The sequence below is a fragment of the Somniosus microcephalus genome, chromosome 8 (assembly GCF_052327205.1).
Source record: "Somniosus microcephalus isolate GS21.2 chromosome 8, FLI_Smic_1.0, whole genome shotgun sequence".
In the NCBI taxonomy this organism is placed as follows: Eukaryota; Metazoa; Chordata; class Chondrichthyes; order Squaliformes; family Somniosidae; genus Somniosus; species Somniosus microcephalus.
The window spans coordinates 30,263,873-30,276,645 of record NC_140994.1 but is presented as its reverse complement, the minus strand read 5'-3'; the positions used below and the strand labels follow the sequence as shown (position 1 = coordinate 30,276,645).

General features: G+C 40.5%; 1 protein-coding gene across 5 annotated transcripts in view; it reads left to right on the top strand.

Moving 5' to 3' along the window:
- atrnl1b (attractin-like 1b) overlaps positions 1-12,773 on the top strand; it is a 930,295-nt gene that overhangs the window by 328,031 nt on the left and 589,491 nt on the right. Inside the window, exon 22 of one of the 5 annotated variants that reach the window (XM_085994424.1) lies at positions 4,064-4,148. The exons of the other annotated variants lie outside the window; for them this stretch is intronic. Coding sequence (XP_085850550.1) covers positions 4,064-4,098 — 35 coding nt within the window. The 3' untranslated portion in view covers positions 4,099-4,148. Of the gene's footprint in view, positions 1-4,063; positions 4,149-12,773 lie in introns of those variants that run through there. 5 annotated transcript variants of the gene reach the window in all.

The window sequence follows — 12,773 nt, the reverse complement described above, 5'->3', positions numbered from 1 at the left end:
AATTTTTTAAAATTACATATTTAAAATGAATTAAAATGCTATTTAATTAAATGTTTTAAACAAAAATTTAATTTTTTGAAAGAGAAATTATTGGCCCAAAATTTGCAGTCGGAGGCTTCCTGTGGGCGGATGCCTCAGACCTGCAAAAAATCTACAGATTTACCTGGTGGTCCAGGAGGTACAGAGACTCACTGTCCTGGACCTCTCCGGGTATCCGCGGGGTAGAGGCCCACATAGTCCAGGGGTGCAGATGGTTCGCAAGCGCCCCTGGGATCACATGGGCTGGCCCAACCAATGAAAGAAGGGAATCCCCATTCATACTTATGGGAGTTCCGTACGCACGGAACTCCCATAAGTATGAATGGGGATCACTTAAAAATTACACGAACACATGAAATAAAACATTTTTAAATTACATAATTAAAATGCCATTTAATTAAATATCTTAAACAAAAATTTAATTTAAAAAAGTGTATGTTTTAATGGAGCTAAAAATAAACTTACCTTAATGTATAAATGAGAGATCAAATTTTATTTTTCTATTTTTTAAAAAGCTTACGCTGGTAAAAGCAAGCTGTACGCCTGCTTTCAGGGAATTCTTGACGGATCGCAAGTTCCGGGTTTTAGTGCATCCGCTTTGCATGCCTAAACCTGGAACTTGTGCAGTCCTTACGGGCGCGTGCGCACCTCGTAGGGGTTGCAAATTACAGCCCTATGTGTTTTAACGGGACTAAAAATAAACTTAACTTATTGGACAGGGTTTTTGCAGTATAAATAAGTGATAACATTTTAATTTTCTATTTTTTTAAATCTCTTATGCTGGTAAAAGCAGGCCTTACACCTGCTTTTACCAGGCGTAAGAATTTCACAGGTATTCAGCGGGCAGAAGTTGGACAAATAGCGCAACTCTCTGCCCATGCATGCCCTTTTCCCGGGGATGCGGAGGATCTATCAAGCGAATTCTTGACAGATCGAGTTCCAGGTTTTAGCGCATGCGCTTCGCATGCCTAAATCTGGAGTTGCACGGCCCCCACGGGCGGTGGCGCACCTCGTACGCATCCGTGGGGGTTGCAAATCATGGCCCGATAACTTATTCGGTTTAGTACTTGGAGACCAGATACTATCTTCAGATATGTGGCAGAACATCTGGGCAATAGTTATAATTATGTTGTTAGATTTCAGTTGCTGAGGTGACTTAATACTGCTGATAAGTTAATGTTAATACCCAGTTTCAGTTCAATTAGGGGGATGCACCATGTGCTTCCTGGAGTTGCTCCTATTCCAAACGGCAGAGTGCAGCTGTTTATTCCGTAGCTACCTGACCTGGGAAACCATACTGCCGACTGAGAAATTTACAATCACAGCTTGTAGCACAGTTTCCTGGAGTCAATTGGCTCTAGAGCATCCCCCAGAGTGATCTGAAGTCATACCCCATGCTACTTGAAAAGAAACCACTCTGGGGTGGTTTCTGATGCACAAGTAAGGCTAAATTTTCACACTTGAGGAATAATTTGGGGAAGGTACCTTGGGGTATGCTGTTGAGTAATTATAACGGTGATACAAAGGGGAAACACTATTATTTTTGAATCTTTGCTAAAGGACAAGGAAGCCATGTATATCCCAAGTTGAAAAAAGGAGTGTTCATTATACAGTGAGTGCTAGATGGCTAAATAGGAATATTTACAGTGAAATTAATATTAAAAAATTACTATATGTAAGAGGTGCTATTGTCAATCAAATAGAAACTGCTTTTAAAAAATACATGGGGTACTGAAGCCAGTATTAGGAATACTAAGATGAGATCAGAAAAAGAGAGTAGGGAACAATTGTATTAGTGATGGCAAGGCTTTTTTCAATTTTAAGTCAGAAAACAATCCAGGACCGTGTTGGTTTAGTGAAGGATTTGCCAGGGCATGTTATCTGCAAAGATAAGTATATTGCTGATAAGCTGAGTAAAAACTTTGCATCAGTTTTCACTTCTGAAGATGATGCCACACTCCGAGTTTTACAGAATAGGGGTCGAGCTAAAATTACTTCATTCGAAGTAATGCGGAAACTCAGGCAGATTCATACTATGCACGGGTACCTATTAAAGATAGGATCAAGTAAGAGACTTGGGGATAGCAGCTGATCACTCGTTTCAAGGTGCACAAATGCTGTGAGGTGGCTGTAGGAAAAGCAAATGAGGTTTTAGGTGAAAAGTACAGTACCACTTTATATAAGGCTGCGGTATGCCCACACTTGGAGCATTGTATCCTTTTTGGTCCCCATCCATGGTGAAGGATATCAAGACACTGGAGAGACTGCAGAGCACGGGGCAAATGGAATGATACAAACTGAGAGCACTAGGTCATGAGCAGAGGCTCCAAGAGTTAGGCTTTGTTATTTTGGAGAAACCTAGGTGTGGAAATGATCTAATTGAAGTTTTGCAAAATGAGGACGGAATTGGTTGTAGTGCAATTAGATAGCTTATTTTAAATAGACAGAAATAGTAAGCCCGCAGCTGTAGCTTGCTTGATTCCCTTCAGGAGTGAAAGGAATTTCACAAAATTCCTCCCTGAATTTTGCTGCAGGTTATATTTGTTCTTTTGCCACTCCCAGGAAACAGCATTGCTAAGGGGCTGGATGAATGATGTGTGAGGTTATATTGTTGACTTGGATAGAGCAGGTTTGATGGTCCTCGTGATCCCTTCTCACTTAAATAGTGCCTTTAACGTGGGAAAACATCCCAAGGAGCTTACCAGGGGCATAATCAGACAAAAATTGACATCAAGCCAAAGACGTTGATATTAGGATGGGTGACTGAAAGTTTGGTTAAAGAGGTAGGTTTTAAGGAGGGTCTTAATGAAGGAGTGACTGAATTCCAGAACTTGGGGCTTATATGGCTGAAGACACGGCCACAATGGTGGGTATGATTGCCAACCCTCCAGGATTGACCTGGAGTGTCCAGGAATTGAAGATCCAGAGGCATTAAATAAATTAGGTTTTTTTCTTTCATTTTCTTTGAACACTTTTGTTTTAGTTATAAAAATATTGCAGGGGGTGGTGGGGGTGAAAAGGCTGTTTTGGATGATTCTTGACGGTTGGTCAATTGGGCATTGAGTCTTTTTGCTTTCCAATTAGCGTAAGAAGATGTGGTGCCGTGAGGATGGACGTGTCAGGCGACCAACGGTGGGGGCGTGGTGGATGGGGGTCATGTGCTGAAATCTCCTGGAATATGTCCAACCAGAGTTGCCAACCATAATGGTGGGGCAAAGTGATTGGGAGATGCACAAGAGACTAGAGTTGGATGAACGCAGTGTTTTTGGAGGATTGTAGGGCTGGAGGCGGCCACAGAGATTGGGGGGGGGGGGGGCGGGGCGGGTGGGGTGGCCAAGTAATGAAGGGATTTGAACAAGAGATGAGAATTTTTAAATCAAAGAATTGGTGGACCAGGAGTCAATGTAGGTCAGCGAGCACAGGGGCAATGGGTCACCAGGACTTGGCAAGTTAGGATACAGGCAGCTGAGTTTTGGATGAGCGTGTGGAAGATGGGAGGGTCGCCAGTAGAGCATTGGAATAGTCGAGTCTGGAGGTAACAGAAGCATGGATGAGGGTTTCAGGAGCAGATAAGCTGGTGCTGGCGCAAAGACGGACAATATTACAAAGTTGGTTTTTGTGATGGAGAGGATATCAACTTGGGATGATGTGATTTATACATAATATATTTGAGAGTTCATCTGGACTCATTCTCTAGTAAATAACATTGAAAATAATTTTTTGATATTAAGCTAGAGCCACTTTCAGTTTCAATTTCTACCCATGAAGGATAGTTATGCAGAATAATAGACTCATATAATGATGGGTGCAAGCTGATAACCTGTTCAGGTCAGGGGCAATACAGTGGAACATTATAAGTTTGTCACCATCTGACTCTACATTGTCCATTTTTTCAGTGAGTTAACCATACAAAAAATGCTTCTATTGCAAAAAGAATTCAGAATAAATGTTTTTTTAGTTGTCAGTGCCTATGAACTTTGTTGCACAACTTTTGTATTAATTTGAATGTTTTATGTATGCATAGATAATGATGTGCCCCACCTGGAGAATCCTCCGTAACTAATATTTGTGGTGTTGTTTTGGAATATAACACACCTTTCTCAAATTGTTATACACTTAAAACAGTAAAGTTTTATGTTTACGATATATAAAAGAACTGTTGTACAGTGCTAACATAATACAAAATTAAAAAGCATTGGAGTTCTTTCATTGTAATTTTTAATTTATCAACCAAGATAAATAAGATGTAAGTTACAGAGCTATACTAAATATAATCTAGTTTTCCTCAGAGAAATATTCAAGCACCTCACTAAGATGCAAGTAAGTTCCCTGCTGTAAAGTTGCACTTTTTTGGATGTTGGGCGAGATCAGGAATGGCTGGGATGCCCTCCATGGAATGGATATCTTGCAGGAGCTCTCTGCCGTGGCTCAGACTTAGAGTCCCCACATGGGCGAAGTACTGGAGAGCTTCTACTGGAGAGCTTCTAGTGTTTGTTTGACTGAAGCCCCGCAAGATTCAGTGCATTCAGGAGAATATTGGGGAAGCAAATGGGATTTAAAAAGTGACGCTTTTCCACTCACTGCCACTGTCATTTTCTGGGTATTCTGATCCTTTGCCCATTATATTGGGAGGTAGGAACACTTGTCTTTACGTGTAAGTGAAGATGGAGTGAGAAAATTGAGCAAATTAGTGCATGAATATTGCACAGCAACACAATTATGAATCAAGGACAAAAATAGAAACTCTGTACCCTCAGAGCATGTTTATAGTTTGTCTCTCATGATCTGGATGGCACTCCTTTTCAACAGATTAATTTTTCTCTCAAACCAAAATTTTCAATCAAATCAGCAAAATATGAATTTTCTGAAGCGGGGCACCTCACGGCTTGCCTCGTTAGTTACACTTTTCCCCTCACCCTTCAGCTTGAATTTCTTTGCGCCCCAACTTGCTGGAAGTGTGATCAAAAAGCGGCGTGGCGAGGTCAAGTGTGACCTTGGTTAACCAATGAGATTTAAGGATTAGCAAAGAGCCAGAGGAATGACAGAAAGGGAAATAGGGTGAATTAGAGTCAAATCAAGTACAGAAAGGAAAATGAAGAGAGGGAAAGAAAGATTGGATTGAGAAAAAAAAAGAGACAAAGGGAAAGTAAGAAAAAACAATTTGCTACCTGCAGGAATGAGACTCCACTGTTTCAATTGTTCCTTTTCTAGGCCAGAGAGATTGAGTGGCATTGCAGGAAGATAAATCTCAACATTAAATGGGTTAAATATCAGCCCTAACTTTCTGCGGCGAGTTTAATTTGTAAATAAAGCCCAATTTCAGCAATTTCTTGAAACTTATGGGGAGGTTGACGGTGGGCTCACGGCATCCAGCAGTTTGTGCTGATTCATAACCCAGGGTTATCTCTCCTTCGGTACAAGTTGCTGAGCGATTTACAAGGTAATAACGACATGCGCATTAAACTCACCATTATTTTGCCAGCAAATTCTGGCCCATTCTTTTATAAATTAATGGTTTGAAAAATCTTCATTTCATATTTCTTTTCATGTCATTAGAGAACAGTAATGCATGTTTTTGCATAAAAGGTGATTTTAAAAAGTGACCTAGATCAAAAATGAACAGGGATTCATAGAAGATAATTGGTACTTCGGAGGGATAAATAGCAATGAAAGCGATGCAAATGTTGACCTTTATAAAGTTACAAACTTACAACACAATTACAATAACTATTCAAGTGTAAATAGTGAGGAATTATTCATTCTGACTTTTGGATTTAATAATCCCTCTGGCTTTCGTTCTCACTGTTTTTCCATAGGCACTTTTGCCATCACATTGGCTCAGCATGCCAAAATACATCCTGTATTTAAAAAAAAAAAAAATCATGATTTTTGAACTGTTTCAGCTATTTTGTTAGCTAATGCTAGAGGTATGTGATAGTAGACCGTTGGTAATTACTCTTAAAGTTCCCACCTCATTTCCTTAACTGCCCTCGACTGCAGACTTCAGTGAGTACAAGTTGCACATAAATTTCTACAGAGCATTTAGAACCTGCTTTTGTGCTTTTTATTGCCTTCACACAATGCTGTGAAAGCATCTAAAATTTCATGTTGCCTTCTAAAGCTAGAAAAGCTTTTTTTCCCCCCACATCTTTTCTTAGATGTCCCGAAAGCTTGCCACCCCATTTTGTCCTTGTAAAAAGCATGGGGGCAAATCAACCCTTTGCATTTTTGAGGACCAAGGAGATCACACCTGCTTATACTAATTGATCTTGGCTTTCTCATTGAAACATTAAGCTCTCCATCAAAGATATTAGACATGTTTGAAGCCGGATAAAAACATGTCAGCTGAGTGACATCAGAGCCCGCATTTGGCTATATCGAGATCATGCATTAGTGTCAATCTTTATGCCTCTATAACTGAGTTTTCATTTCTTAGCTAAAAATATTTTCATAAGAATAATCGGCTGTACCAGACATTGCAATTAAATTCTGCTTTCCTTGTGTGCAACTAAGAGTTTTTCTACCAGATAATCAGTAAACTGCACCTCTGTTTCAGTGCATAAAAGCAGAATTTTCACTGATACAAGCTTGACATTTGTCTGATCACTAATACTGAACTTCAGTGACTTTGTGGCAGCTGTTCTTTTCCTTTTTGCCTACTTTTCGATTTGCTAAAGTGCCTGTCAAAAATGAGCCTCCTTTCCAAATGGCCAGTTAAATATTTTCTTATGGCAATGAAAGTATTGGTTAGATCAGCAAATGTTGTCACTTAAGGTTCTTCTATAATAGTCTGTACAATTCTGTAAATGAATAAAATCCTTTCTTTAGAAGCCTATTATACATCATCTACAGAAGAATTCACTGACAACTTCTTGTCAGCCTTGGCTCATAGCACTCTTGAATCTGAATCAGAAGTTGTAGGTTCAAGTCCCGCTCCAGATACTTGAGCACACAATCTAGTGCACTACCGAGGGAGCTTCCGCAGCACTGTTGGAGGTACCGTCTTTTGGATGAGATATTAAACCGAGGTACCATCTGCCGCTCCCCCAAGTGGACGTAAAAGTTTTGTGGCACTATTTGATGAAGAGCAGAGGAGCTCTCACCAGTGTCCTGGCCAACATTCATCTCTCAATCAACATCATTAAAACTTCTGCCAGTTACCTGGCCAATATCTCATTGCTCTGTGTGTGACCTTGCTGTGCTGCATTTCCTATACTACAACAGTGTCTACACTTCAAAATAGTACTGCATTGGCTTAAAGTGCTTTGGCACCCTGGAGGTTGTGAATGGTTCTATAGAAATGCAAGTTCGTTCTTTCTTTCTATAAAATACTTAATTAATAGAGATTAGCAAGTTGCATGTCAGGAAAAAAATGTGACAAGAGGCAGCTGAAAATGTGCAAGTTCTTTTGCATTCCAGAAAGCTGTCAATTGCCTAGGCCATGACTGCTTAGACAGCCAAGAAAGGAGCTGCCTTCCTTGAGAAACTTAATAACATTTGCTTCCTAGTTTTCATATTGTACAAGTGGTGAAGGTCTTCAGCTTAATTTTTCAAATTGGTCTGCTGAAGACTATTTATAGGACTTGGGTAGCACCTTAGTTTCTATAAATTCACTGTACCTCACATCTCTTTTTTGAAGAAGAATGTATTTTTTGAAGAAGAATGTCATTTCTGTCTTTCCTGGTACATCACTAAAGAAACAGTATTCACAAGTTCCCAGCCATTGACTAATCAATTTCCACCATAGTGCTCAAGGTTTCTTTATATTGCTGAAAACTCAGACAGACATTGATCATATCAGCTGTTAATTCAGCCACTACAAGGATCTAGATGCTGTCTCATTCTACATTATAACAATAATATATCTCTAAAGTTCCATGGCATTCAAATCTACAATCTTTTGATCAAGATACTAGTCTACAAAAAGGCTGAAAAGTCATACCAGTTTTTGTAACCACATAATCTCCATTTCGAAGAGTATTCCATGACTCTGGATCATTGAAATTTCCCCGTAATATTTTATTTGTTCTTCTGGACTAGATGTACCGTAGTTCCCATTATTCTTGCTGATCAGCATGCATAAACTGGAACAGGGGCTTGAAATGCCTCGTAATTTTGAAAACGTAATGAGCTTGCCAAGGTTTTTTTCTCGTTATCAAATTTTGAATGTCAACTGAACTGATAAGATGTTTACATATCATTTCCGTTCAGCTGCTCTGTCATGTGGAGAAAAACTGCAAAACGAAACTGAAGATGCACACCAAACCCATCAGAATATTTAAAGATAAAAAGATTAACATTCCATGCAGAGATCATGTTTTAGGTTGGAAAAGTAAGTAAAGGAAAAGAGCATTTTGCAGGATTAACAAAAACAGACAGAAGGACAACAGGTTAGGGGAGCATTAAATATGCTGAATACTAATCTGGAAATAGCTGCTGATGGAGTTTCTTCTTAGCCGGAAAGAGGTGAAAATTGCTGGATGACTTCCAAAGGCCATTGAAAAAGACAAAAGATGAGTAAAACATTCCTAGAATGGAAAGAGCCAAAATAAAATTTGAATGGAAGAAACTGGCAGGAAACTGGGGAAAGCATCTAAGGCAAAAGCTGATAATTTCACTGTTCAGACTAGAGGACAATTGAATGCACCAGGAGGAAAATAAGATACCAGAGCCTACTTTCCAAATGCGCGCTCCAGATATGGGGCCTCAGCCAGCAGCAGGACATGTTGGGAGGTTACAGGCAAGTTCCCCATATATTCTCATCATTAATTTTAATGGATGGAAAATGAATGAATAGCATTGTCCTATTCTAATGCTGTACACCTGAAACTTAATTCTGACTTCCAAAGACCTGCATATTAACATGCTAATTAAATAAAATGACGGATACTAAAAGGTAATCTCTTGGACTGCCTTTAATTTGGAAATAATTCTGAATCCTTGATCATAGAAGCACTAGGTGGTGCACATTATATAAATGTAACATTTTCAATAAAATGTGGAACAATGTTAAGTGTACTCCTTTGCAAGTGATTTGATTTACAAGCTACCCTTTTTTGTAATTAACATAGAATTCTTGTATAGAAGCACTGACGGGAGGCAGCTATTAAAATAGCTTTAGTAATGTATGTAAGTTTGTATAGGATAAGCCTAACAAAAAAGTGGAAGAGCCAGTTGAATAAAGAAAGTATAACCAAAACTACAGGATCTGAAGCAATGACAATTGGACCAGGTTGTGATAGATTTTCACAAAGGATTTGATTGAACCAATAGCCAAATTATACTGAGCAATATTCTTTTATGATTTAATTGCCAAGGTATGAAGTGTAAGCACTTATGAGCTTCAGCTACCAAATGCATCACAAACTCGTAAGATTTATCAATAAATGATAATGCGTAAGGATAAGGTAATGCACAATGCATTCTATATCAATTTTTCTTTAGCATGGTTGGTAGTTATTCTGGTGACTGCCTGCACCTCTAGATGCCTTTCCATAAGGAAGGAAAGCTTAAACCTGGAGTAAGTAAACAAAATAGCACTAAATAATTCCAGCTCTTCACTTTCATTTGGGAAAATAATTTCTTGGATATTCTGCCAGCTCCTCATGAAACATTTGAATGAGTCACTTTGAAGTTGGGATTCAGACATCTGTGTTCTGGATTTTAGTGTTGGCCATCACCTTGACTCTTGAGTCAAAACCAGCCTGAATAATCAATTCAAAGCCAGCCTGAATAATCAAATAGAAAAACCTTACAGTCTACATTGAATATATTGGTCATGCTAATCAATTTGTAGAGTCGTCCTTGCCATCTAGGTGAAACACAAGGGTAAGACGTACTAATGACAAATCCTTGAATTGCCCAAAGCTGTATCTCTCCAAGATCTGTCTAGAGTGATATTGTAGTTAACATAATCTGACAGGCAGAGCACACTTGAGCAGTATTAAGCCACCTCAGAGGGGATTATTGTTATGTAAGTAATTCACTGACATTTACTTTAATGAGTTCTTTGTTTTCTATCTACATCTGATTGCTTCAGATTTCTCTTTCCAGCCAATGATAAACTTTTGGGATCCTCCAAGACTCAGTTGGTAGAACCATTTTGTTCTGTAGTCAAATGGAACAAATTTACAGGAAACTTTTGATTTACCGGCACCTAAATAACAGGCAATCTCGGTTAACCAGCAAAATTCAGGAGTAGGTTCAGGTAGTTTTACTTCATATTGTACTTGCCTTCCTCGATCTGTTGCTGTGCAAGGGTGTGGCTGCAGCTGTTGCTAAGCTACAGAGATGCTTGGAACTTGTGGCCATTGTTCTGCACTTGTTGCTAAGCAACAGGGTTTGTTTCTTTATATGGAGCTGTCAGCTCTCCGTATCTTTTACTATAGTTTTGGTTATCCGGAATTTTTGATGAACCGGCATCCCGTCGGTGCCGGATTAAAAAAAAGTTTCCTGTAGTTCCTGGTCCGTGTGCTGTTATCAGCTGAGGTAGTGGTGAAGGACTCAACATCTTGTGGCACCTGATCACCTAGAAGCCTGGTGTTGGAAGTGGAGAGGTTCAGGCATTGGGCAAGAACAGGGTCAGGCTGGGTGGTGCTGGTCTTCATGGTAAATTGGCTTGCCAGTGCTCACTGTGAGCAATAAAATGGATATTCGGTTGATGCACCAAAGGGGAAAAATCAGCAACATTTGCTCTTTTTTAAAATTTGTTTATGGGATCAGTGTGTCACTGGCAATGCCAGCATTTATTGCCCATCCCTAGTTGCCCTCGAGAAGGTGGTGGTGCGCCGCTGCCTTGAACCGCTGCAGTCCGTGTGGTGATGGTACTCCCACAGTGCTGTTGGGTAGGGAGTTCCAGGATTTTGACCCAGTGACGATGAAGGATCGTGAAATACTTCTAAGTCAGGATGGTGTTGAACTTGGAGGTGGTGGTGTTCCCATGTGCCTGCTACCCTTGTCCTTCTAGGTGGAAGAGGTCATGGGTTTGGGAGGTGCTGCCGAAGAAGCCTTGGCGAGTTGCTGCAGTGCATCTTGTAGATGGTACACACTGCAGCCACGGTATGCCGGTGGTGGAGGGAGTGAATGTTTATGGTGGTGGATGGGGTGCCAATCAAGCAGGCTGCTTTGTCCTGGATGGTGTTGAGCTTTGAGTGTTGTTGGAGCTGCACTCATCCAGGCAAGTGGAGAGTATTCCATCACACTCCTTACTTGTGCCTTGTAGGTGGTGGAAAAGCTTTGGGGAGTCGGGAGGTGAGACACTCGCCGCAGAATACCTAGCCTCTGACCTGCTCTTGTTGCCACAGTATTTATGTGGCTGGTTCAGTTAAGTTTCTGGTTAATGGTGACCCCCAGGATGTTGATAGTGGGGGATTCGGCGATGGTAATGCCATTGAATGTCAAGGGGAGGTGGTTAGACTTTCGCTTGTTGGAGATGGTCATTGCCTGGAACTTCTGTGGCGCACATGTTACCTGCCACTTAGCCCAAGCCTGAACGTCGTCCAGGTCTTGTTTCATGCGGGCATGGACTGCTTCATTATCTGTGGAGTTGCGAATGGCGCTGAACACTGTGCAGTCATCAGCGAACATCCCCATTTCTGGCCTTATGTTGGAGGGAAGGTCATTGATGAAGCAGCTGAAGATGGTTGGGCCTAGGACACTGCCCTGAGGAACTCCTGCAGAGATGTCCTGAGGCTGTGATGATTGACCTTCAACCACCACAACCATCTTCCTTTGTGCTAGGTATGATTCCAGCCAGTGGAGCATTTTCCCCCTGATTCCCATTGACTTCAGTTTTACTAGGGCTCCTTGATGCCAGACTTGGCCAAATGCTGCCTTGATGTCAAGGGCAGTCACTCTCACGTCACCTCTGGAATTCAGCTCCTTTGTCCATGTTTGGACCAAGGCTGTAATTCAAGAGACAAAAGATTAGAGGAGAAAATTGTAAGAATTATTGTAGAAAAACATGTAGATTATTCAATGAAAGCTCTACTTTTGAGAGAGCACTGCCTCCTTGCTGCTCATGATTGCTTAACATTCTACTTGATTATTTCATATTTATCCTAGCTCATCCATTTATATCTTGAGCCTCTCAATCAGACAAATATGTCTCTTGGATTACACTGATGTCACACTCCATATTGCTTGGTCTTTTGCTACTTTTATTGGGCTCTTAACCTTTCAAGATATTGATTCCAATTCCAGCAGCAAACATAATCTTTAGGAGCACAAAACACCGTATATAGTATCTTATTTCCAGAAGTTTTAGATGTTTTCCAATCTCCGAGGCCATTTTAGAGAATATCGTATATATATCAAAAAATAAAATATTTCTGCTCAAAGCAAAATCTACTGTTATCTTCCAAATTACATTTGAAAAATAAAAGCTTTTATAATTGAAAAATATTACATCGCCCTTTTCCTCTCTCTCCCTCCCTCTTCTCTCCCTCCTTCTTCCACTCTGCCTCTCTCCCTTGCCTCTATACCACTCCCATGCTCCTCTGCCCTTTATTCCCCTTCCTCCTAACACCCTTCCATGTTTTCCTACCCCTTTTCCCTACTATTCTTTCCTTGTTTCCCAACAACCTCCCCCTTTCCCTACCCCCTCTTCCCTCCTTTTTCCCTCTACTCTTCCTGCCTTTTCCCATGCCAATCCCCTCGCCTCTCTCTCTCCTTTTCCCATTTGCTTCCCTTTTTGCTTTCCCTCACTTGCCTTTTCCTCATCTTCACCCATCCTC